The sequence below is a fragment of the Acanthisitta chloris genome, unplaced genomic scaffold, assembly GCF_000695815.1.
Source record: "Acanthisitta chloris isolate BGI_N310 unplaced genomic scaffold, ASM69581v1 scaffold2436, whole genome shotgun sequence".
Taxonomy (NCBI): Eukaryota; Metazoa; Chordata; class Aves; order Passeriformes; family Acanthisittidae; genus Acanthisitta; species Acanthisitta chloris.
The window spans coordinates 51258-78103 of record NW_008676619.1 but is presented as its reverse complement, the minus strand read 5'-3'; the positions used below and the strand labels follow the sequence as shown (position 1 = coordinate 78103).

The following is a 26846-nucleotide window of genomic DNA, read 5'->3' as shown; positions in this document are numbered from 1 at the left end:
GATTCCACTCAATGTGATTCTCTGATTCTATGAATGTCTTCTTAAATTATTCAGAGTATGTGAAGGGGTTGGAATGGACATTAGAGATCATCCACCACCAACCCCCTGCTCTGGGCAGGGACACTTCCCACCAGAGCAGGTTGCTCAAGGCTTTATCCAGCCTGGCCCAAGGATGGAGCCTCCCTGGGCAGCCTATGTCAGTGCCTCACCACACTCACAGCCAAGAATTCCTTCCCAATATCCCATCTGTCCCTGCCCTCTGGCAGTGGGAAGCCATTCCCAGTGTCCTGTCCCTCCAGGCCCTTGTCCCAAGTCCTTCTGCAGCTCTCTTGGAGCTCCTTTAGGCTTTGGAAAGGGCTCTGAGGTCTCCCTGGAGCTTCTCTCCTCCAGGCTGAACAACCCCAGCTCTCCCAGCCTGGCTCTCTCTCTCTGCTTGGTTCATTCTGATCAGTTAAGGGATCTTGAGGATTTCTGGAGTCTCTTGGTGTGGTTTGAGTGTTTCATGTATGTTATAGTATATTAAGGGGTTGGAATGGAGATCAGAGATCACCCAGTGCCAACACCTGCCCTGGACCAGGACACCTCCCACCAGAGCAGGTTGCTCAAGGCTTTAGCCAACCTGACTTTGAACACAGCCAGGGTTAGGGCAGCCACAGCCTCCCTGGGCAACCTGTGCCTGTGTCTCACCACCCTCAGAGTCAAAATCTTCCTAGTATCTCACCTAAATTTTCATGTTTCAATTTTTCCCCCATTACTCCTTGTCCTGTCTCTGCAGTTCCTAACAGAGTCCCTCTGCAGCTTCCCTGTAAGCAGGGGTGGGACTGGATGAGCTTTAAAGTTCTCCCAACCCAAAACCAGTCTGAGAGCCTATGACATCCTAGAAGAAGTAACAGGGTAAAATCAGCAAGAAAAAAGAGATATATTAAGTTTATCATTCTTGTCCCAACTTCCAGCCAGAGTCCAGAAGGACATGGGGACATCAGGGAGGGCTGAGTTGCAGATAAGAGTGATCTGTGACCCCCTCCCCAAAAGAATCAGAGAATGCTCCCAATAGAGCTGCAAGCACAAAATAGGTATTAACATTCACAGAGTCCTAGAATGGTTTGGGTTGGAGGAGACATTAAAACTCATCTCATCCCACCCCCTGGGATGGGCAGGGATACCTCCCACCAGCCCAGGTTGCTCCAAGCCCCATCCAACCTGACCTGGAACACTCCCAGTGATGGAGCAGCCACAGCTGCTCTGGGCAACCTGTGCCACTGTCTCACCCCCCTCACAGGGAAGTGTGCAAAAGGTCTGTAAGTTGAGAAGTGAAGGAATAGTCAGCTTAGGTGTAGTTTCTCTCACATCATTACATGCTGAGGTTCTTTATTCCTCCTGACCCTTGAATTTATTGCAACTTAGCATTTTGGAGCCATCCCCAGACTCCAATCACAGCATTGCTCTGGTGTGTTTTGGGCTGGAGTGAACAAAGCTCTCAAGTTCTTCTGTAGCACTTGCTTGTCTGTAGCTCTGTGGGTTTTATGCTCATTTTTTTCTCCAATTAATACTCACAATTTCCCTGTGCTGGAGAAGAAAAGGAAGTCTGTTTTCCCTCTGTGCTACAGCAATCAGGCTGGAAAATAGCAATTTCTTTGTGGTCTCTGGCACTGAATCAGGATGTTCACGTCCTGCATGTTAGCAGCTCCTGTCACAGGCTGCTTGGAGTGAGAGGAGGGAAATGTTGGGCTTTTCACTGCCAGGCTGAGTGTGGAAGCATTAGGGCGTGTGGAATCATAAGGACAGGAGCTGTCCTTTAAATATAACCTTCTGGTAGTATGAAGCCATTTGCCCTTGTCCTGTCCCTCCATGCCTTGTCCCAAGTGCCTCTGCAGCTCTCTTGGAGCTCCTTTTGGCTCTGGAAGGGGCTCTAAGATCTCCTTGGAGCCTTCTCTTCTCCAGGCTAAACACCCCCAACCAATTTCACACTGGTCACAGTTTTCTAGCTCTGCCCAGAATAGAGGATCATCCCTATTCCACACTAACCAGTGCCTGCTTGGACTTATCTGCTTTTCCACTCTATTATTCCACATAAAACCATCCAGCCTGGCCTGGAACACTCCCAGGGATGGAGCAGCCACAGCTTCTCTGTCCAACCTGTGCCAGTGTCTCAGCACCCTCAGAGGCAGGAATTCCTTCCCAATATCCCATCTAGTCATGCCCTCTGGCAGTGGGAAGCCATTCCCTGTGTCCTGTCCCTCCAGGCCCTTGTCCCAAGTCCCTCTGCAGCTCCCTTGGAGCTCCTTTTGACTCTGGAAGGGGCTCTAAGATCTCCTTGGAGCCTTCTCTTCTCCAGGCTAAACACCCCCAACCAATTTCGCACTGGTCACAGTTTTCTAGCTCTGCCCAGAATAGAGGATCATCCCTATTCCACACTAACCAGTGCCTGCTTGGACTTATCTGCTTTTCCACTCTATTATTCCACATAAAAGCTTTGAAGAAAAAGAATACTTTTACCTGAAGCTCTTTTCAAGCCCAATATTTCAGCTGTTACCATGTGAAAGAAATAGGAAGAGAAGTTTTCATAGCACTGTTGCATATTGATGACCTGGAGCAAGATCTCTTACAATAACAACACAACTCCTGGTGATTAAGGAGGAAATTCCTGCCTGTGAGGGTGCTGAGGCACTGGCACAGGTTGCCCAGAGCAGCTGTGGCTGCTCCATCCCTGGGAGTGTTCCAGGCCAGGCTGGATGGGGCTTGGAGCAACTTGGGCTAGTGGAAGGTGTCCCTGCCCATGGCAGGGGTGGAATGAGATGATCTTGAAGGTTCCTTCCAACCCAAAACAGTCTGGGATTCTATGAAATGGAAGATTGCTCTTCAGGGATTCTTGGATGATGTGTGTTTTTGTAAGCATGTGGTATAAAGTTCCCTGAGTCCTCCAAGATGAAATCTTGATTGCCACACACATAGTTCTCAGTTTGGTGAAGAGATCTATACTCTTATTTTCTTTTTCAGCCTTCAAGTAACACTGTTTTTTGGTGCTTGCTCAGATCAGGTGGACCAAAACAGCAGGAAGTGCCTCTGACAGATTCCAAGACTCGAGTGTCTTCAATGAAACCCTGAGGATCTCCAACATCCAACGGCACCAAGGAGGACGTTACTACTGCAAGGCTGAGAACGGCTTGGGCTCCCCAGCCATCAAATCCATCAGAGTGGATGTCTACTGTAAGTAAATCCCTTGGCAAGTTCTTCCTTGGGGGTTTTATTTGCTGCTGATAATATCTGTCGTCACACAGAAATGGTCACCTCTGTGGAGTCTAATTTCAAGCAGGATGTTAGGTTGGATTCTGCAGTTTGAGGGAGGGTTTGTGGTTGGAGCTGATTCCAGGGATGTTTGGGTCTGCTCCTGGTGGAAATACCTTCAGACTCACAATACTTTTATGAAAAAGATGAAGCTCAGGGACAACTCAGCCTTCAGAGGGAGATTTGCCTTCAGCTTGCACAGGGTGAAGATCTAGTGCATAGCACTAGGCTTCATTTCTTGTGCTTTTGACTGCTCTTGCTCTCACAACTGATGTGGGAACATTAGAGATGGTTTTGCTGGTTTCTTTTCACTGCAGCTGGAGGATGATGTGAGTTTGATTGGGTTTTTAGTGGCAATAGTGTTTTATTTACTGCCGATCATATCTGATGTTAATCTGAGTGATCAGCTCTGTGGAGTCTAATTTCAAGCAGGACTTTAGGGTAGATTCTGCAGTTTGAGGGAGGATTTGTGTTTGGGGCTGATTCCAGGGATGTTTGGGGTTGCTCCTCTGTGGAAGTATGAGGGATTTGCCATGGCTGTGAGAGTGATGTTGGCAGAAGAGGCAGCAGAACCAGTGTGGATGCTGCATGTCTGACCAGGAAAGGCTGAGAATGATTGTGTTGATCAAGGTGATTTTCCTTGAGATTTCCTTCTGCAATCTCTCTCTTTCCTCATATATTTTATCCAGTTCTTAATGTGCTCTTGGATTTGCTGTCTGGGATTTCCTCCAGGTTTAATTTAGCTTCTTCCAGCACATGGTACTTCTTAATAGACCTCAAATACAGCTGAGGTCTTTGCAGCATGTGGCAAAGTTGAGGTTCCAGCAGTGATTAACACCTAGGTGATTTCCCTCTATCTGCAGGTTGGTGTTTCACTGGGAATTTCCATCAGCTCAGGAGCAAATATTTGCGGGCAGACAGGACTTGCTGGGGAAACTTCAGGTGCCAGTGAAGATTAGATCTAGCTGGGCAAAAAAAAAAGAGAGAAGAAAAATCCCTTTAGCTCCTTGGAAAACTCACAAGACATTCCAAGTATTGAAATTTTCAAGTGGCTTTAGGTAATTTGTCTTATATTTTTAGGTGAAATTGTCTGGATTTAATTCTCTTTTGTTGGATATTTATTCTATAATTCCTCTGTTGGATGTCCATGTCAAACATACTGGGAAGTGCTGAGCAGGAATCTGGGAGCTGCTTGTATTGCCCATGAGACTCAGAGACTCCAAACCAAGTGCTTAACCAACATTTTCCCCCTCAAATTGTGTTTTGTTTGTTTTAGTGAATATAATTTAGTAAAATTCCATGGAAAAAACACAGTTTTCCTACAGAATTAGGCAACTGTCACAAACAAATCTGTGGGAAACAGATGATGTTCCCTGTTGAAAGCAAAACTATCATTAGAGCAAGGCAGAAATGCTTTAATTTGGTGGTGAAACTCTCAAATGTGTTGAAGGAAACAAGTGAAATGTTGATATTTCTTAAAATACAGATATAAAAATGATTTGGGAAGCATCTTGGCTTGTAAAGTTAGAGATAAAACAGTATCAAAGTCATGTCTCATGTTGGTTTGGGATTAAGAGCTATTCCTAAGGCCTAGTTGAAGATTTCAGCTTCTAACTGAAGGTGTGAAAGGATATTTTCTGGAGCTTGAAAATGAATGCATGAAGAAAATCCGTGGAAAACCTTTGTTTCCTCATTCAGCTCCTTTATTGTCTTCCTGGCTGCTTGGGCCAATTAATACGAACACACGGATGGGAAATGTCCCTCTCCAGTTGCTCGTTTCCCAGTTGGCTCCTGGGCAGCACTTGAAGCCACATTTGCTGCAACTGCATTAATGAATGTCATTATATTAGTAGAAAATGAGCCAGTGTTGGGCTGTGGGAGGGAAAAAGGGGCAGTTAGGTGATGTTTAAGGACTTCTTGCAGCCTTGAAAAGGTTTTTAGTGTTGTTTGGGCAGGAAGGTTTCATCAGAAGCTGCCAAATCATTGCATGGATCCGCTCATCTCTCTGCTGTTCATTAGTCTTAAAGGATCATTAGCAATTTCTTAGGATCTAATATGGCTCTGAGCAAACCTTCTGACTGCTTAGTTTGAGGTCTTCAAGATGTATTTGGCCCCTCATGACAGGTGAGACATTGAGAGGCTGAGAGTGTCCAGGGAAGGGAATGGAGTTGGGAAAGGAGCACAGGGAGAGGCTGAGGGAGCTGTGGGAGCTCAGCCTGGAAAAAAAGGAGGCTCAGAAAGGACCTTCTCACTCTCTCCAACTCCCTGGAGGTGCAGCTAGGTGGGGTCAGGCTCTGCTCCCAGGGAACAAGGGGCAGGATGAGAGGAAACAGCCTCAAGTTGCATCAGGAGAGGTTTAAATTTGATATTAGGTAACATTTTTCCAGCTGCTTTTTTTTTTTTCCCCCCACACATTTCCATTGAAGCATTTTGACACCAAACCAAAAGGAATCACCACTTTTCCAAGGTTTGGCTTAGATCTGCATTTGTTAAAGGAACAGAAGAATTTGCAGCCTAGTTTAGCATCACCCAGGAGAGCTTTAAATAAATTTGGTCCTGTATCTCCTCCGGTACATGCTGAAATGCCAACAGAATTCCTTCTGCTCCTTGGGGCATCACTACAGACAGTGTCAAAAGGTCTGTGATTCCATAGAATCATAGAATCATAGAATGATTTGTGTTGGAAGGACCTTAAAGTATAGTCCCACCCCTGCCATGGGCAGGGACCCCTTCCACTAGCCCAGATTGCTCCAAGCCTCATTCAGCCTGGCCTGGAACACTCCCAGGGATGGAGCAGCCACAGCTGCTCTGGGAATTCCATCCCAGCCCCTCACCACACTCACAGGGAACAATTTCTTCCCAATATCCCATCCAATATCCATGCCCTCTGGCAGTGGGAAGCCATTCCCTGTGTCCTGTCCCTCCATCCCTTGTCCAAAGTCCTTCTCCAGTTCTCTTGGTGCCCTTTAGGCACTGGAAGGGGCTCTGAGGTCTCCCTGGAGCTTCTCTTCTCCAGGTGAACACCCTCAGCTCTCCCAGCCTGGCTCTATGGCAGAGCTGTTCCACTCTCACAGCCAGGAATTTCTTCCTAATATCCAATATAAATCTCATTTCCTTCAGCTTAAAGCCATTCTCCCTTGTCCTGTCCCTCCATCCCTTGTCCCAAGTCCCTCTGTAGCTCTCTTGGAGCCCCTTTAGGCACTGGAAGGGGCTCTAAGATCTCCCTGGAGCTTCTGTTCTCAAGGCTGCTCCCAGCCTGGTTCCATGGCAGAGCTGCTCCTCCCTTACAGCCAGGAATTTATTCCTAATATCCAATCTAAATCCCCTTCCCTTCACCTTAAAGCCATTCCCCTGTCCTGTCACTCCATGCCCTTGTATGTTTTCACCTCATCCTCCTGGTTGTCTTTGCTAGTTACTTTCAGACAGACTTTTTGCCTTGTTAGGGTGGAAAAGGACTGTGGTAAATAGGCTAGTGATGATCTCTTAGCAGACAACTTTCTGTCCTTATTTCATGTGTTTAAGACAAACTCTTAACTTCTCAGCTCTGCCTGAGAATCCTCATTTCTCACCTCAGGTTGAAACAAACACCCTCAGTTTCCTTGGAAGCACATTCCCAGGAGGAGGGAGAGGAGGGAGAGTTCCATCCTTGTGGAGGCTCCAGGAGAAGAACCTTCCTCCTCCACCTGAGCTGTGTTCAGCCCTGGCTTGAACTCTGTTTCTTCTTTCTCTGGAGGGATCGCTTTAAACTCCATCTCATCTTTCCTCTTTGAAGCTAAAGCTTTTGTGCTTGACTCCTCAAAACATCTTTTACTTGACTTCTGGAGGACACTTTCTCCTTTATAAAGAAGGAAAAGAAGGGATAAATGAAGTGTTTTCATTTCAAGAAGCAAAGTTCCTACAAGAAAGATTTTCTGCTCATTCCCGAAGGGCAATTTACCATTTTTTTAGCCGAAAAAGGTGCTAATTTCTTCACTGCAAAGGTATTTTTGTATTCCTCTTGCTTCTTGGACACAAGGCCAAGCTGTACAGCTTGGGTAGAAGAAGGTGTGGAGCAAAAGGTCAGGTTGTGGTTGAAAGATTTCTGAATATAATGTACAATTCAGGGTGAAAATAAGTTTGATCAAAGAGATTTAGTGCACAGAGAGGTTGAAGATTTTATTCCGTGGTAGAATGAGACATAAATAGTGCAGAAAACACTTTGTGTGTTTAGAAAATGTGTAGTTGCAGGATTAAGAGCTTGATCCTTGGGATTAGGAGAAACAACCATCTCTTGTGCTCGGAGATCCGCTGAGGTCTTTGCTTGCAGCTCCTGTGCACAAGCTGAGTTGGATCTGCCATAGAGGAATGTTTGCCTGGAAGAAGTTCAATCCATACAGCATCTCAGCCTCTGTGGTTGCTGATTTTGGCTGCTCTTCCTTTACAGGAGCATTAGGACAAGGGGGAAGGAGGTTAGTTACAGCACAGTGTATCCCAGGGTGGGAGTGTGTCCTGCACCAGTTCCAGGCCTCTGTGGGCCACAAATGCAGTTCTAGGAGGGGAAAGGCTCCTGCAGCCCCAGGATATGCCTCCCAAATCCCTGTCCTTGTGCTTAAAGGTTGTGTCTAAGATGTTTTCTCTTGGGTCTCAGTTTACCTCCTGTTACGTTTCCTTTCACGTCCAGGTTCAAATTGGAGAGACATAGAATGGTTTGGGTTGGGACGGAATTTGAAGACCACCTGTTCCACCCCCTGCCATGGGCAGGGACACATTCCACCAGCCCAGGTTACTCCAAGACCCATCCAGGCTAGTCTGGAATGTTCTCAGGGATGGAGCAGCCACAGTTGCTTTGGGCAACCAGTGCCAGTGTCTCAGCACCCTCACAGCTAAAAATTCCTTCTCAGACTCACATCTATTCCTGCCCTCTGGCAGTGGGAAGCCATTCCCTGTGTCCCGTCCCTCCAGGCCCTTGTCAGAGTCTCATTTCATCTCTGATTTCAGATTTTTTATGGGTTACTTGTGTGGCTTCTTCTTCTCTGAAGTCTCGTCTCAGTTTGTGGCTGCATCAGTTGGGTTTCTATCCATTGTCTCGTTGCTCTAGGAGAGTTTTTGTTCCAGGACACAGGGAATAGCTTCCTATGCCAGAGGACAGGGAGAGATGAGATTGCGAAGGAATTCTCCCCTGTGAGGGTGGTGAGGGGCTGGGATGGAATTCCCAGAGCAGCTGTGGCTGCTCCATCCCTGGGAGTGTTCCAGGCCAGGCTGGATGGGGCTTGGAGCAACCTGAGCTGGTGGAAGGTGTCCCTGCTCATGGCAGGGGGTGGAACTTTAAAGTCCCTTCCAGCCAAACCATTCCATGATTCTGGAGCACCTCTGCTCTGAAGCCAGGCTGGGAGAGCTGGGGGTCTCCATCTGGAGGAGAGAAGGCTCCAGGGAGAACTTAGAGCCCCTTCCAATGCCTAAAGGGGCTCCAAGGGAGCAGAGGCACTTGGGACAAGAGATGGAGGGACAGAACACAGTGAATGGCTTTCCACTGCCAGAGGGCAGGGACAGATGGGATACTGGGGAGGAATTGTTGGCTGTGAGGCACTGGCACAGGTTGCCCAGAGAAGCTGTGGCTGACCCTGGGAGTGTTCCAGGGCAGGTTGGATGGGGCTTGGAGCAACCTGGGCTAGTGGAAGGTGTCCCTGCCCATGGCAGGGGGTTGGAAGCAGTTGAACTTTCAGTTTCTTTCCAAGTAAAACCATCCTGTGATTCTGTGATGAAACACTTCATTAATTGCTGTCTCAGACTGCAGAATTGCCCTCCCAGAACACCTCCTGCAGCTCCTGTCTCCCAGCCTTTCTGCTGCAGCTCAGCCCTGCAGTCAGGCAGGATGGGACCTCCCACTTCAGTGTCACTGATGTGAGATTGACTGAAACATGTTCAGTGTTGACTGGGGTTATTTTTAGCAGCCAAGGAGCATCACAGCTTTCCTGGCTTGGGCTGACACAAAATGCTGCTGATAATGTGTGTCAAATGACAGAAGCAGCAAACTGCTAATCTCCTTCAGAACCCAGGAGTGTCTCCTCAGAGCATGTGCAGTCACAAGCCTGCAGAGATGTGTTATTCAGAGGGAACACAGGGCTCGAATCCACACAGGCTGATGCTAATTTCCCTTATCAGGCTGAGGAAGGATGTGGCAGGGAAAAGCTGAGTGATGTGCAGAGGCTTTAGCTGTGTTGTTCTCCAGCCCTGGCAGCAGTGTTGGTGGCAGGCACAGAATCAGAGAACGTTGAGGAGTTGGAATGGAGCTTAGAGATCATCCAGCCCCAACCCCTGCCCTGGGCAGGGACACCTCCCACCAGAGCAGGTTGCTCAAGGCTTTAGCCAACATGGATGTGAACACTGCCAGGGTTGGGGCAGCCACAGCCTCCCTGGGCAGCCTGTGCCAGTGTCTCACCACCCTCACAGAGAACAGTTCCTTCCCAATATCCCATCTAGCCCTGCCCTCCGGCAGTGGGATGCCATTCCCTGTGCCTGTCCCTCCAGGCCCTGTCCCAAGTCCCTCTGTAGTTCTCTTCGAGCTCCTTTAGGTACTGGAAAGGGCTCTAAGGTCTCTCTGCTCTCCCAGCCTGGCTCCAGAGCAGAGTTGCTCCACCCTCACAGCCAGGAATTTCCTCGTGGTATCCAATCTAAACTTACTCTCTTATCTGCTTATCCTTTGCTCTCTCTGATGAACTATTTGGCTGGGCAGTTGGGTCACAGAGAGTTATTGAGCCTAAGTATGGTCTGAGGAGGTCCAGGATTGTAGCAGAGGATGAGTTTGGGAAGCTGAAGGGCAGAGGTTGGGATGTCACAAACACGTCTGGGGCTGCTGAGCAATACTGGGCTTCCTGCTCTGTGAGTGCACATCATCCAGGAGCGAAAGGGAAAGTGCCCAGACAGGGTGAGAGAAAGCCTGGGAGAGCTGGGGCTGTTCAGCCTGGAGGAGATGATCTCCAGGAAGACCTTAGAGCCATTTCCAGTCCTAATAAAGGGACTCCAAGAATGCTACAGAGGGACTTGGGACAAGGGATGGAGGGACAGGACAAGGGGGAATGGCTTTAAAGGGCTAGATATGATATTGGGAAGTCATTGTTGGCTGTGAGGGTGGTGAAACACTGGCACAGGTTGCCTAAAGCATCTGTGGCTGCTCCATCCCTGGCAGTGTTCATTCCTTGTTGGATGGGGCTTGGAGCAACCTAGGCTCCTGGGAGATGTCCCTGCCCATGGCAAGGGGTGAAATGAGATGGTCTTTAATGTCCTTCCAAACCATCCTGTGACTCTGACAAAGGTGTGAATGTTGCTGAGTTTCAGGAGTGCTGAAGTATTGCAAAGGGCAGTGATGATGAATCAGTGTGTTCCCTTTCTTACCCAGAGTTGGAATGGAGCTTAGAGATCATCCAGCCCCAACCCCTGCCCTGGGCAGGGACACCTCCCACCAGAGCAGGTTGCTCAAGGCTTTAGCCAACCTGGATGTGAACACTGCCAGGGTTGGGGCAGCCACAGCCTCCCTGGGCAACCTGTGCCAGTGTCTCACCACCCTCACAGAGAACAGTTACTTCCCAATATCCCATCTAGCCCTGCCCTCCGGCAGTGGGATGCCATTCCCTGTGCCTGTCCCTCCAGGCCCTGTCCCAAGTCCCTCTGTAGTTCTCTTCGAGCTCCTTTAGGTACTGGAAAGGGCTCTAAGGTCTCTCTGCTCTCCCAGCCTGGCTCCAGAGCAGAGTTGCTCCACCCTCACAGCCAGGAATTTCCTCGTGGTATCCAATCTAAACTTACTCTCTTATCTGCTTATCCTTTGCTCTCTCTGATGAACTATTTGGCTGGGCAGTTGGGTCACAGAGAGTTATTGAGCCTAAGTATGGTCTGAGGAGGTCCAGGATTGTAGCAGAGGATGAGTTTGGGAAGCTGAAGGGCAGAGGTTGGGATGTCACAAACACGTCTGGGGCTGCTGAGCAATACTGGGCTTCCTGCTCTGTGAGTGCACATCATCCAGGAGCGAAAGGGAAAGTGCCCAGACAGGGTGAGAGAAAGCCTGGGAGAGCTGGGGCTGTTCAGCCTGGAGGAGATGATCTCCAGGAAGACCTTAGAGCCATTTCCAGTCCTAATAAAGGGACTCGAAGAATGCTACAGAGGGACTTGGGACAAGGGATGGAGGGACAGGACAAGGGGGAATGGCTTTAAAGGGCTAGATATGATATTGGGAAGTCATTGTTGGCTGTGAGGGTGGTGAAACACTGGCACAGGTTGCCTAAAGCATCTGTGGCTGCTCCATCCCTGGCAGTGTTCATTCCTTGTTGGATGGGGCTTGGAGCAACCTAGGCTCCTGGGAGATGTCCCTGCCCATGGCAAGGGGTGAAATGAGATGGTCTTTAATGTCCTTCCAAACCATCCTGTGACTCTGACAAAGGTGTGAATGTTGCTGAGTTTCAGGAGTGCTGAAGTATTGCAAAGGGCAGTGATGATGAATCAGTGTGTTCCCTTTCTTACCCACAAAGAGCTTTGCCTGAGGCTTACAAGCAGAAATGCTTTTTGTCAAGCTTTGACTTTGGTGGTTTTGCTTGGGTTTTGTTTTGCTCTACTTGTAAATCTCAGTTCATATGTCTGGTTCAGGATATTTCCTCTACCTTTTCATCTTGGTTTTTTGTATGGAGAAGAATTTGTCTGAAGACTCTTTGTTTTCACTGGTTTATTTCTGCTTTTTAGACAGTTATTCCACATTGGAGTATGGAGGTTTCTCCTTCCCCTGACTGGGGAATTGTCATGTTCTTTGCTGTGCTGGTGTTGCTTTTAGTTGAGGTCTTGATCCCTTTGAGCTCTTCTGGAGTCATTGTGAGAGCAGGTCTTGCTTTACCTTCACCTGGAGCCACCAGAGTTGAACCAAACTCTTCTCTGTAACAAAGTTGGAGCTGTAAATATTTTAAGACCTCTAACATGCTTCCGCCTAAATTTACCCTGTGGAAAGGTGTGCAACGAGATAGTCCTCAAGGTCACACAGATCACACAGAATCAATCAGGTTGGAAAAGATCTCTGTGATTATCAAGTGCAACTTCTGACCTAACACCACCATGGCAATAGACCGTGGCACTGTGTGCTCTGTCCAGTCCCTCCTTAAACTTCTCCAGGGGTGCTGGCTCCACCACCTCCCTGGGCAGCACATTTCAGTGACTAATCAGCCTTCCTGGGAAGAAATTCTTCCTCATGTCTAACCTAAACTTCCCCTGGCACAGCTTGAGACTATGTCCTCTTGCCCTGTCACTAGTTACTAGGTCCCTTCAACCCAAACTAGTGTGTAACTCTGAAGTCATGGCATTACTGACTTAGTGCCCAATACATATTTCACTGTTGTGTTTAAACTGGACTAATTTTCAGATAAAAACACAAAAATCAAACTAAATAAACCAAAAAGGTTGATCTCCCTCTGGAGATGTTGAGATGCTCCACGTGAAGCTTTTCTTGTCACTGGTTTATCTCAACTGGATTTAAAGCTTTCCCCTATCTTTATCTTCAGCGATTGCTCAGATCTCTGTGATTTCCCTGAGTGCAATGAGGTGTAATGCTGTGCTACAGCACAGATTAGAGCAACAATGAAACCCAAACTCAGCCACAACCCACGAGTTCTCCACCAAAATTGCTATTCACAGCAGCCCCAAGAGGTTTAGAGAGAACCTCCTCTCTTTGATGCTTTAACAACATCAACTTAGCATGTGCTAAGTAGCTGATGGACTAGATTCCCTGAGTTTTTTTTCCACAGCATCAAAGGGAATCAATCCTGCAAAGCTGAAAGGCTTGTGCATTCTTGGAGTGTGCTGAGGGAGTTTAATGTGGAGCTGAGAGGAGTTGACATCATGAGTGCTGAGTGGTGGAACTGTGCTCTGTGTCCATCCTCCTTGGGAGAGTGGAATGGGTAGGAAAAAGAACCTTCTAATAGAAGTATTTCCCTTTTTCTGAGCAGATGTTGAGCATCCTGGGGGAAATTCCCACTGACTTTGATTCAGGAATAAATGGATGGAAGTTGACCGACAAACTCTAGATATGAAGCTCTGCCATTGGTCATAGCTTTGGGGAAGGAGGTTTCCAAGCATGTGGAAAGCAGAGGCTCCTGTCTGGAGCTCCTCTGCCATGGAGCCAGGCTGGGAGAGCTGGGGGTGTCAAGACTGCAGAGGAGAAGGCTCCAGGGATAACTTAGAGCCCCTTGCAGTGCTCAAAGGGGCTTCAGGAGAGCTGCAGAGGGACTTGGGACAAGGGATAGAGGGACAGGACACAGGGAATGTCTTCCCACTGCCAGAGGGTAGGGCTAGATGGAGATTGGGAAGGAATTATTGGTTGTGAGGGTGGTGAGACACTGACAGTTTTCCCAGAGCAGCTGTGGCTGCTCCATCCCTGGGAGTGTTCCAGGCCAGGTTGGATGGGGCTTGGAGCAACTTGGGCTGGTGGAAGGTGTCCCTGCCCATGGCAGGGTGTGGAATGAGGTGAGTGTGTGTGTCAGCCTGGAGAAGAGAAGGCTCCAAAGAGACCTTCGAACCTCTTCCAGAGCTTAAAGGGGCTCCAAGAGAGTGCAGAGGGATTTGGACAAGGGCCTGGAGGGGCTTTAAATGATTCTGTGAGTCTATAACAGTGTCATTGCCAAGGGACGAAGGAGTGAAGTTGGGATTTTCTTCATTAACCTAGAGTCATGGAATAACTGTGGAGAGGGCATCACTTTGGGATACTTAGGCACATAAGTATCCACGAGCCTGGAGAAAAGGAGGCTTAGGGAGGACCTTCCACTCTCTCCAACTCCCTGACAGGAAGTGCAGCCAGGTGGGGTCAGGCTCTGCTCCCAGGGAACAAGGGACAGGACAAGGAGAAAGAACCTCAGGTTGCTCCAGGGGAGGTTTAGATTGGACATCGGGAGGAATTTCTCCATGGAAAGGGCTGTCAGACATTGGAATGTGCTGCCCAGGGCAGTGGTGGAGTCACCATCCCTGAGGGTGTCCAAGGAACAACTGGACATGGCACTCAGTGCTCTGCTCTAGCTGGCAAGTTGGTGATGGGTAACAGGTTGGACTTGCTGATCTCAGTGGCCTTTTCCAACCTTAATGATTGTACATTTCCTGGGAAAGAGGAGCCTCTTTCCACCCTGTGGCAGTGCTGTGATATTTTGGAGCTTCCCAGGACTGTGCTAAGTGATGTGACTTGCATCTGTCAAGTGCAGTTTGTGTGTTGATGTCTCACACCAAACAACTTGTCTAATCCAGGCCTTGCTCTCTCTGCTTTCATTTTCATCACTCCACTCCCAGGAAGGCTCTGATTTGACTTGACCATTGATCTGGCCAAGGAATAAGCTGCAGTTGTTGAATGCACACTTTGCTCTCCTGAAATAGCACCAAAACACAGTGGAGCTCATTAGGCAGGATTAGAAAAGGTTCCTTTTGTGTCTGCTTGTTCCTTACAAGGTGATGGATATCAGGAAGACACAGAAGGCACAAACCAACAGTGAGAACAGACATTAAAACCATCAGAAAATGGTATTAAAATGAAAGCAATTTCCATAAAAGCAAGGCAAGAATAAAGCAAATGTGAGGTCAAGGCTCTGTCTCCATAAAAGGCTCTCAGAATCTCACATGGACACTTTTCCTCAGGCTTTTTGTATCCCTGTGTGTTCCTGACACTTGGTATTTTATGGAGAGAGGGGGAAAAAGAAGACAATCATGGGCTGCTTGTTTGTATGTGTAAACTGGTGTCTGGTGGGAAACATAACCCAGGGAACAGCTGGAGCTGTGTCAGGGGAGGGTTGGGTTGAGTTGGGTATTAGGTTCTTCCCCCAGAGGGTGTTTGGGTACTGGAACTGCTCCCCATGGCCCCAAGGCTGACAGAGCTCCAGGAGTGTTTGACCAATGCTCTCAGGCACAGGGTGCATTGCTGGGCTGTCCTGGGCAAGAGTTGGACTAATGATACATGTGGGCCCCTCCCAGCTCAGGAGATTCTGCGAAGGTCAGAGAAACCGCTCCAAAGGATTGTCCAAGGGTAGGACAGTGGTCTTGTTTCTGGAAGCTTCCTTGGCAGGTGCAGAAGCAGCTCCAAGCTTGGTGGTACCAAGTGAGGCTTTGGCAGGGGCAATGGGTCTGTGTGTCCTTTGCTGGGAGCATGAGGTGATTTGGGGATTTACATGGGCAGAGAGTGCTAGGACACGGAGGGAAGGACTTAAACTAAAAGAAGAGAGGATTAGATAGGAGATTGGGAAGGAATTGTTGGCTGTGAGTGTGCTGAGGCTCTGGCACAGGTTGCCCAGAGCAGCTGTGGCTGCTCCATCCTTGGGAGTGTTCCAGGCCAGGTTGGATGGGGCTTGGAGCAACCTGGGCTGGTGGAAGGTGTCGCTGCCCATGGCAGGGGGTGGGATGAGATGATGCTTAAGGTCACTCCAACTCAAACCTGCCTGGAATTCTATGACCTTAAAGTCCCTTCCAGTGCCTAAAGGGGTTCCAAGAGAGCTGCAGAGGGGACTTGGGACAGGAGCCTGGAGGGACAACCCATACCAAGCTGGAGTTACTGATTTTAGGATTCTAAGCCTGACAGACACAGTTTGCTTTAAAAAAATTAAGAGGTGAATGATAGACGGAGGCAGAATAGAAGGAATCCTGGGCATGTTGCTGCTCAGCAGGAGTGACAGTGGCCACAGCACTCACACCTTGCTCTTTGGGGGTGTCCAAAGACATGGACATTTTAGTCAGCCAGTAAAACCACTGCTTAATTCCTAGTGGCGACATTGCTGGTGGAAATGAAGAGGTGAAGGAACGCAGGAACGGAAATACAGAATTCCTATTAGCTTGAGCCAAGGAAGTTCTTTATTTTCCTGTTGAACTCACTGCCAGGAAGTTCAATTAGCCCTGAAGATGTTCTTTGCAGAACAGACTCACTGAAAATCCTCCTGGCATCAGGATTTTACACCAAATGGATAAAGCTAGTTAATTACAGAGGATTAATTCCATAGTATCACCTGTGTATGCAGACTTTGTTTTCCTGCTGGAAAAAAACTCCAGGAAGAGTTGCCATAAGGTTATTTAAATGCCTTTTCTTCTGTTCCTTTCCTAAATTAAAGCTGTCTGTAACACATGCTAATAGCTGGAGTTAAAGCAGCCTGAGCTGAGGACGTGTCAGATGAGGTTCAGGATAATTGATGCTGGAAATAGCCCTGGAGTGGAGAGAGAGAGATGGTATTAATGACTTGGAAATTGAGGGTGTTTGGAGGAATCTGAGTTGAGCAGTAAGAGGAATAGGCCTGGATTATATAAAGGACTGAGTTAAGGCTCCTGGGGTGGTTCAGATGTGCTGGTGCTGCTGGTGTGTATTTCCCTGCCCTGTGGGTTGTTTTCTAGCAGCTTCTCAGGAAGGTGAGGTGGGTTTGCTGCTGTTCTCAAGAGGCTTGTTGTGGGTGGTCTCATATAGAACCAGAAATGCTGAATCATAGAGTCATTAAGGTTGGAAAAAGCCTCCAAGATCATCAGGTCCAACCTTTGACCTCATAACCACTAAACCATGTGTCCAAGTGCCACATCTATACAGCTTTTAAGCCCTCCAGGGCTGGTGACTCCACCACCTCCCTGGGCAGCACATTCCAATGCCTGACAGCCCTTTCCATGGAGAAATTCCTCCTCATGTCCAATCTGAACCTCCCCTGGCACAGCTTGAGGCCATTGCCTCATCCTGTCCCTTGTTCCCTGGGAGCAGAGCCTGACCCCACCTGGCCATACCTCCTGGCAGAGAGCTGGAGAGAGGGAGAAAGTCCTTCTGAAAGTCCTCCTTTTCTCCAGGCTGAGCCCCCACAGCTCCTTCAGCTGCTCCTTGTGCTCCTTTCCCGACTCCATTCCCTTCTCTAGTCACACTCAGCCCCTCAATGTCTCTCCTGTTATGAGGGGTCAAAGATCTCTTGAAGACCTCAAACCAAGCAGAGACAAAACATTCAGTCAGGGTCAACTGAGACCATGAGAAACTGATAATACTTAAGAGAGACCCCCAAAGGTGTATCCTTCACTCAATACTCCTTATCTGAGGGGAAGAAATGCAGGGAAGGCTCAGCCCTGGAACTTGGCATGTGCAGGACACCAAGAGCACTGCAGAAGGCACCTCAGCAAACATAGAATCACAAGGGGGGTTGGGTTGGAAGGACCTTAAAGATCATCTCATTCTATGGGTGGGGACACCTTCGACCAGCCCAAGTTGCTCAAAGCCCCATCCAACCTGGCCTGGAACACTCCCAGGGATGGGGAAGAAGAATCTCAAGGACTTCCACCTGCATGACTCCATTATTTAGCATAATTAGAGTAGCACAATTAATAAAACTTAGATTTGAACAGGTTTCTTTCCCCCATCCTCCCTCATCTCCAGCCCCTTCCCTCTCCCTAAGACCCTGTGATGATGAGCTCATGGGTGCCAAAGATCTGGGTGGTTGCTCCATGTGAGGTGGAGCCTTGCTCCAGTGTCTTCTTCTCCCCGTATGCCCACACCAATTTTATAGGTAGCCCTGGATGTTAATTTTCTTTGGGGTGTCAATCCCCATTGGAAATTTGGCTAGAAGAAGCTCCAAAGCTCAGTAGGTTTTGGGAATGAAGCTTTGGCAGCTGAGCAGGGAAAGGCAGTTATGGGACGGAGCAAACCTTGGCTGCTCACTGGGATTCAGCTGCATTTCCAGCTGCTGGAATGAGGAGTTGGTGTGGAGTTTTGCTGATGGTGCAGGATTGAGGGGCAGCAGCAGAGTGGAGAGAAGGTAGCTGTGAGCTAGGTGACACTAAGGGTCCTTTTCAAGGTGGATTGTACCCTCTGCTCCTGGGCTGGGCTGGGGAATTGCTTTCAGTCACTTGTGTTGGCTCAGACCTGAGCACTAAATATTCTGGGCAGGTTCATTTTCCTCTTTGCTGGAGTTTTGTTTGATTTGTCATCTTCATTTGCCTCCAAGGAGTTCCTTCCATGCCTTCCTTTCTTCCTCAGCCACTCACTGTGATTTATGGCCACTAGTGTTGGCTTTCCTTGTATTTCTCTTCCCCTAAAATGGTGGTTTATATTCTGTACAAGTGAAACTGGGGTGGAAATAGTGTCTCCTTTAAGAGTGGAGGTTGTAAGACACTGTGGAGAGCACTGGGGAGAGTTCTACACTGACAGCTTTAGTGGCAAAGAGTTTAAGGCTGGGAAATAAATGGGAGGCTTGGAAGAGCAGAACAGATATGGGACAGGAGGGAGGAATCCTGGCACTTTTATCATGGAATCACAGAGTGGTTTAGGTTGGGATAGACCTTACAGATCTTCCAGTCCCACCCCCTGCTACAGGCAGGAACACCTTCCACCAGCTCAGGTTGCTCCAAGCCCTATCCAGCCTGGCCTGGAACACTCCCAGGGATGGAGAAGCCACAGCTGCTCTGGGCAACCTGTGCCTGTGTCTCACCACCCTCACAGGGGAGAATTCCCTCACCAGATCCCATCTAATTCTCTCTTCTTCTAGTTTAATACCTTTCCCCCTTGTCCTGTCCATGTAAATCCAAATCACCTCATGCTCCCAACAAAGGACACACAGACCCATTGCTCCTGCCAAAGCCTTGTTCGGTCCCACCATGTTTGGAATTGCTTCTGCATCTGCCCAGGAAGCTTCCAGAAACAAAACCATTGTCCTACCATTGGACAACCTTTTGATGAGGATTCTTTGAGGTTCACAGAATTTCCTGAGCTGGGAGTGACTCACAAGAATAATCAGTCCAACTCTTGCCCAGGACACCCCATCAATCCACCATGTGCCCTCACAGGGAGGAATTCCTTCCCAAAATCCCATCTGTCCCTGCCCTCTGGCAGTGGGAAGCCATTCCTCGTTGTCCTGTCACTCCATCTCCTTGTCCCAAGTCCCTCTGCAGCTCTCTTGGAGCTCCTTTAGGCACTGGAAGGGGCTCTAAGGTCTCCTTGGAGTTCTCCAGGCCCAATTCAGCCTGGTGCTCCACAGCGTGGTGCTCCAACCCTCTACTCATTGTTCTCCTCTGGAATTACTTGTCAGTTATGTAGAAAGAGACTATACAGTAGATATATTTTTCTCCATTCTAATGTTTTGTGGCTCATTTCAGGACATTTGAAGGCCAGAAGAAGGCAGGAAGAGAGCAATGGGGTGTTCCCAGGAGTCTCTTCTTCCAAGGCACCCTCTATTTGCACTCAGTATATCCAGAATTTAGCAATTCACAGGGATTTAACTCCTCTGAGGAATCTCTGGGAAAGTATTACTAAATCCATTAACTGGAGATAGATTTGGCCTAAAACTAGACTTTCCTAACCCAATTTGTTGGTCATTAATTCAACCAAATGAAGTCTCTTTAGTTTCAAAAGCTTCAAGAAATGAGCATTAATTAGGTTTGGGCTTATGCAACCAATAATTCCTTACTTAGCATGGTAAAAAGTCTAATCTGTAACAATTATTCCCAGGATTGTATCCTGCAAATCAGGTGTCTTTGGCCTCAGTGCCTGTTCCTCCTTGCTTGGTTGGTAAATTGTTTTTCCTGCTTTTACTCTGGAAAAATTCTGCAAAATCAGAGGAAATGAATAAATCTAAGGTCACCTGTTAAAGAGAAACAGTGTCAGAGTGGCTTTAACCCTTGTTTCTCCGCTCCTGTGTGGGTGCTGATGGTCCCTCAGGGTTTGGCACAGCTGGGTATCCAAAGTGAGTCTGGAAGAGTCTAATGCACATGGCATGAAAAGCTGCTTGAAATACCTCCATTTCTTGATTCAAGTGTCCTTGATTTAATGATAATGATCAGGAATTCTTTAATCAACTCTGATTACATTAGTTCAGAGAATTTCACATTAGAATTGACCACAACATCTGTCTCCTTTGACCTCCTCAATCTTACAGCTCTGTTAGAGTTTTTTGGGGGGATTTTTTTGCAGCTATTCTTATAGTCAATGTAATAACTTCTGTGCCACTAAAAAGTAGCTGATCATGGCTTGAAGGGGGGAGGAATCCTCCATATGCCCAGTCTGTTCCTCTGTTCAGCTACTTCATCCTCAGTCTGATTCTTCTCCATCCTGGATTGGGTTTCCCTTTGCTTCCATGGGCTGGATGAGGCCTTTAGCAACATGGTCTGGTGGGGAGGTGTCCCTGCCCATGGCAGGGGGGATTGGGACTATATGATCTCTAAGGTCCATTTCAACCCCTAAAATTCTGTGATTCTATGATTTGAGGTATTGTTGCTCTTATACATATATATTACCTGTAGCAAAAGAAGCTCCTTTGAACCTTCAGTTTCCCCACCAGGAGGTGCTTAGAGACCAATATAAAGTTATTATTCACTCTTTTCTGAGGAATTAAACGCTCTTTACATCCTCTACTGCAAACTCACGTCCTGAGTGCTTTGCTGTTGCTCTTTTCTTTGCCCTTTAATGTCTTAATGTTTCTGAACAATGGTTGATACCAGATTGGAGATTGTGCTCAGGTCAATGAGTCTCTGGATGGAAGGAAATTGTATCCTTTTGGCACTCAGTGATCCAGCAGTCCCAGCTATTTCAGGACTGTGCTGAGAGCTCTTTGCTGGTGTCTCCCTCAGACCATGGCAAGGTACAGTCTGGTGCTCTCTGTGAGGAGTTCATGGATGTGTGTTGTTCTCTGTGACTCTTCATTGGAAATCCACTGATCCTTATTCATCTGTGCAATGAGCATTGGCTCTGTTTGGTGGCCTTGGAGAAAGAAAACCCTCTTGCAGGGCTCTCTGTCCTATGTCATCCTCCTGCTGTCAGTAGGATGTGCTTGTATGAACAGCTCTGGCAAGTCTCCCTCAGGTGTGTTTATAACCTCATTAAAAGGTGAGAAAACATTTTCTCTCATCACATTTTTCCTCTTGGGTTCTTTGTGGATAAAATCAACCCTCAGTAAAGCATCAGAGGCAGCAATGGGCTGAGCTGTGTGAGGGATTGTTGACTACTGAGGTCATTTGCTTTGTCCTTTTGTGTTTGAGTGTGTTAAGAGCCTTCTGGCATGGGTTTGATCTGCCCCAAATGCTATTGAAAATCAATGGCATCTCTTCAGGGGGGTGCAGGGTCATGCTCTGAGTTGTGGGAACAAGGAGGGAACATTTGCTGCCTGTTAGGATGTGGCTTTGTAAATAAATGCTTGTTTTTTGCTCTTGGCTCTGTACTGCACATGCAGCACAGCTCTGCAGGTGCATAATAAATCTCTATCAAAGGGCTAGAGAGGGAAAATACCTGATGTGGAGCTCCATGTGACTTTGCTCCTCTGTTTCCAGCTTGGTTGGAGCTGTTGTGTCTCCACACTGCACTGATGGATGAGTGCAGGACACCTCTTATCCCTTCCATAGGTGTGCAAGAGATGGATATATTCATTGATTTTTAAGGGTTTCCTCAATCCTGTGTCACTACTTCATGTCCCACAGTGTCACAAAGCACTTTGAACCTCTCTTGAAAGAAGATGAGCTTTAAGGTCCCTCGAACTCAAACCAGTCTGGGATTTTGTGAATCTGTGACCTCAGAGCCCCTTCTGGTGCCTGTCCCCCAAGACTCTAACACAAGTTTGTGTTGTAGGTATAGTCCAGCATGGACAGGACAAGGGGGAATGGCTTCAAACTGACACAGGGTTAGATGGGATATTGGGAAGGAATTGTTGGCTGGGAGGGTGGTGAGACACTGGCACAGGTTGCCCAGAGCAGTTGTGGCTGCTTCATCCCTGGGAGTGTTCCAGGTCAAGTTGGATGGGGCTTGGAGCAACATGGGCTGGTGAATGGTGTCCCTGCCCATGGCAGGGGGTGAGATGAGATGATGCTTAAGGTTCCTTTCCCACCCAAACCAGTCTGAGATTCTATGATCCTATGAATTATAGAGTAAGTTATATGAGAAGCAGCTGAGTGAGCTGTGGGAGTTCAGCCTGGAGAAAAGGAAACTCAGAAAGACCTTCTGCTCTCTCCAGCTCCCTGGCAGGAGGTGCAGCCCGGTGGGGTCAGGCTCTGCTCCCAGGGAACAAGGGACAGGATGAGGGAATGGCCTCAGGCTGTGCCAGGGGAGGTTCAGATTGGACATGAGGAGGAATTTCTCCATGGAAAGGGCTGTCAGGCATTGGAATGTACTGCCCAGGGAGATGATGGAGTCACCATCCCTGGAGGTGTCCAAGGAATGACTGGACATGGCATTCAGTACTCTGGTCTAGCTGACAAGTGGTGATGGAAACAGGTTAGAATTGATGGTCTTGGAGGCCTTTTCCAACCTCAGTGCTGCTGTGACTGATAACATGTGCCAGGCCAAGGAGGCTGTAGCAGGGAAAACAGCATGAAAACCTTTGTACTTTCACATTTAGGACTAACTTAGGTGTTGAGTAAGTTGGAGGCTGATGTGTGTCACTGCTGTCTCCATTGCCTGCGTGGATGAAGCAGCTTCAATCAGTCTCCCAGATGCATGTTTTATTCTTATCTGCCTTCCAAGCTTTGCTTGATTCAACCATATGAAGACAAAGGCAGCTAATTACCCAATGAAATGAGCAAACTGTCTTGGCCCAGCAGCTGGAGAGAGATGGCACAGCAAATACAGGCTGTGATGCTGCTCTCCTGTTGTGTGTGGAGCTCCCTTGGAGCTCAGGTGAGGTTGGTGGAACATGATGCATGTTTCCCACTCACAATGTGTGCCTTGGAATTCAGCACAGAGTGGACATTAAGAGCATCTGCCACACTTGTGTGCACCTTCCACACCACCAGCCCTGGCTGAGATGATGCAGTTCACAGTGCAGTGAGATTAGACCCAGGTTCAGCATCTTAGACTGAGCTTTGTGTTTGTTTGAGAGCTTAGGGAGGTCTGAGGGGAATTATCCCAGTGCAGTGTGTAGCCATGTGAGTTTTGGAGCGTGTTTGGTTCAATTCAGAGATTAAAGAGTGAGAAATTGAACCTAATGGTGGCAGAAACCTCCGTGGGAAACAGATTTCTGTAATCATCTTCATTTGGATTAATAGACTTGAACCATGGAGCAACACTCATGGCTTCAGATTGAATTCAAGAGTGATTAGTCACTTGAGTCTTCATAATTTCATCAATCCAAAATGAACATTTTGTTGGGGTTTTTTTATTCCTTCTTGGAAAACAGCAAAGAGATTCATCTTGTTGAACTTCCCAAGGGTAAATCTTTCTCTTTCCTCCTCACAGATTTGTTTGGTTATCTGCAGTGTTTGAAGTCATAGAGTCATGGAATGGTTTGATTTGGAAGGACCTTAAGGCTCATCTCATTCCACCCCCTGCCATGGGCAGGGACACCTTTCACTAGCCCAGGGTGCACCAAGTCCCATCCAACCTGGCCTGGAACACTTGAATCCTTCCCTGTGAGGGTGGTGAGGCACTGGCACAGGTTGCCCAGGGAGGCTGTGGCTGCTCCATCCCTGGGAGTGTTCCAGGAGGAATTTCTCCATGGAAAGGGCTGTCAGGCATTGGAATGTGCTGCTCAGGGAGGTGGTGGAGTCACCATCCCTGGAGGTGTCCAAGGAACAACTGGATGTGGCACTCAGTGCTCTGCTCTAGCTGACAAGTGGTAATGGGTCACAGACTGGACTTGAAAATCTCAGAGGTGTTTTCCTTTTCTTAGCTTGTGTCAAGACCAGGAGGCTGTAGCAGGGCTCCTGGTGGAACAAAGTCCAAATGAATTGCCTTGGTGTTCCCACATCCCAAGGCCTATCCTAATTTCTTCCCTCCATCCCTGACCCCTGGTGTGGGGGATCTCATTTGCTTGGAGCTGTTGCAGTGGGAGTAATTGTATGCTATCCTTATTTTAATCTAGTGTGTTCTAAAGCCGGTGATGAATTTACCTGCTGGAAGTGAAATGCCTGGAAGAAGGGAATCTGCATTCAATTGGCCTATTCAATTGCAGCTCTAAAGGCAAACAGCTGCTTGCACACGATCCATGTGCTACTGGATCCTACCATTAGGATGCAAATGAAGCTGCCTATTTATTTCCCAGGCTTGATCAGTTTGGCTCCAAGATGGAGAAGAAGCAAGTAGGAAAGCTGAAAAGCAGATGAAACCACAGGAGATATGGAAATGGCATAGACTGATTAATGTTATCATGAGATATATATGTTGTTCTGGCCAAAACGTGGGCTTTAAATGGAGATCCAGTTGTGTTCTTGCTGTGAACATGAAAACAAGCTCTAAATCTGCATTTTGCTGAAAAATGCCTGAAATTTGCGGCTTTTAGAGTTGTTTTGCCTCTATTTTGCTCTTGAATTGTGTCTGAGGTGACTCACGTACTTCCCATCACTGACCCATCAGAGGAGACTCAACTCAAGCCTGACTTAACCCTGTTTTTTCTCTCTGTTTCTTCCCAGATTTGGATGATCCAATTGTGACAGTTCACCAGAGCATTGGGGAAGCAAAGGAGCAGTTTTACTATGAGAGAACTGTGTTTCTCAGGTGTGTTGCCAACTCCAACCCACCAGTGCGGTACAGCTGGCGCCGAGGCCAAGAGGTGTTGCTGCAGGGCTCTGACAAAGGGGTGGAGATCTATGAGCCCTTCTTTACCCAGGTAGGAATGAAAGGAGGGATTCTTTTCCTTCTTTATGCTTTGGAATGGATTTTTGGAGTGGAAGGTAGGACGTTTGCAGCAAAGGAGTGTGGCAGCAGGTGAGGGAGGTGGTTCTTCCCCTCTGCTCTGCTCTGGTGTGACCCACCTGGAATACTGCACACAGTTCTGGTGGCCCCAACATGAGAAGGGCGTGGAACTGTTGGAGCAAGGCCAGAGGAGGCCACAGAGCTCATAAAAGAACTGGAGCACCTTCCCTGTGGACAGAGTTGGGGCTGTTCAGCCTGGACAAGAGAAGGTTTTGTGGAGACCCCAGAGCAACTGCCAGGAGCTGAAGGGGCTCCAGGGAAGCTGCAGAGGGACTCTTGGTTAGGAACTGCAGAGACAGGACAAGGAGGAATGGGGATAAATTGAAAGAGGGAAATTGAGATTTGATGTTAGGCAGAAGTTTCTCATGTGAGGGTGGTGAGACACTGGCACAGGTTGCCCAGGGAGGCTGTGGCTGCCCCAACCCTGGCAGTGTTCACAGCCAGGTTGGCTAAAGTCTTGAGCAACCTGCTCTGGTGGGGGGTGTCCCTGCACTGGTGGGAGGGGTTGGCACTGGATTATCTCTAAGCTCTATTCCAACCCTTTAACATATTCTGAGTACCCTCCAGATCACTATACCCCACCCAAACACACCTGTGAATGACTCTAAGCTTTCTAATATGAACTCTATCTGTTAATTCCTTACAAAAACATGAAATATGGGATGATGGCAACATCCTCAGTGAGTACTATGTGCAGGAGCCCCTTTAAAGTCAACTTATTGGGTGCTACAAGCTCAAACCTCTGATTTGACTCCTATTTCGTCATCTTTCCCAGTGTTGTGATTCCACACAGAAGTTACAGCCTGACAAGCCTTTACTGAAGACCATGAGAGATTTAGAGTAGATATTAGGAACAATTTCTTCACAGAAATGGTTGGAAAGCATTGGAACAAGCTGCCCAGGGCAGGGGTGGAATCACAATCCCTGGAAGCATCCAAAAACCATGTGGATGTGGTACTGAGGACATGGCTGAGTTGATGGTTGGAATTGATGATCGGACTTGATGATCCCAGAGGTCTTTTCCAACTTTAATAATTGTGTTATTCTAGACTCTATTTTGGAGGGGGTTTTTTTACTATTTTTTTCCTGCCTTTCTTGGCTTTAAATAGAAGTTTCTGTTTCAGGATTCCACAGTGAAAAGATGAGGTGGCAAAAATGGAAATCAAGGCTTTTCCTTAAGTCTTCCTGTTCCCACTCAAGAGCCACAAAGTCAGGCTGAGCCTGTCACAGCAGCTGAGATGAGTTTATTGTTAGCACATTTGCACAGTGGCAGCAGCAAGAGGTGACATCTATTGTCTGGGGACAGAAGTGTGTGATGGTGTTTGCAAAGAAAAAGCATAAAAAGAGGGGAAATAAAAAGGTGGAAAATTGGTTTGGAAACTCCCAGGCAATAACAGAGAGGTGAAAAGTGCTTGGTGATTTGGTCTGAGGAGCAGAAAACAACCTGTGCCTTGGATAAATAATTTCCAGCTAATGATTTGAGAGCACTTTCATTTTTTATCCCTTTTTATTGCACTTGACAGGTTGATATTGCTCCAAGGGCTCTGTGTTTTCCTCAGGAAGGTGGAGCTGGAACCTTGCAGAGCTGGGAATGAGATGCTGAGCCAAGTTTTGGGCTCCTAAATGGAATGAGATTAGTCTGAATTTAACATGTAGGGCCCCAGTTTAGCAAATCTGTGCTTTGTTTGTTGGACTTAAAGGTGCAAACTGCAGATTTAAAGGGGTTTAATTAAAAAGTGAAAGTCTCTCCTGACATGAAACTTGTTGTTTCATGCCTCAGTGTGGAAATGCTGTTGATTACCTTCCTAACATCTGAGAACCTTAATAAAATGTGTCACATGGAGTTAGATTTATCTTGTTTTTAATATTTGGAGGTTATTAGGCTCATCCTTCCTCAAATCTCTGCCTAGGCTGAAGTAATGAATAGATCAGATTGGCATCTTCATAGGCAAAAGCTTCT

At 47.7% G+C, this 26846-nt stretch overlaps 1 protein-coding gene across 1 annotated transcript in view; it reads left to right on the top strand.

Annotated features, from left to right (window-relative positions):
- MDGA2 (MAM domain containing glycosylphosphatidylinositol anchor 2) overlaps nucleotides 1-26846 on the top strand; it is a gene marked incomplete at both ends in the record, with an annotated part of 76137 nt that overhangs the window by 14146 nt on the left and 35145 nt on the right. The window contains 2 exons of the mRNA XM_009076211.1: nucleotides 3033-3207; nucleotides 24604-24800. Of these exons, the coding sequence (XP_009074459.1) occupies nucleotides 3033-3207; nucleotides 24604-24800 (372 nt within the window). The remainder of the gene's footprint in view (nucleotides 1-3032; nucleotides 3208-24603; nucleotides 24801-26846) is intronic.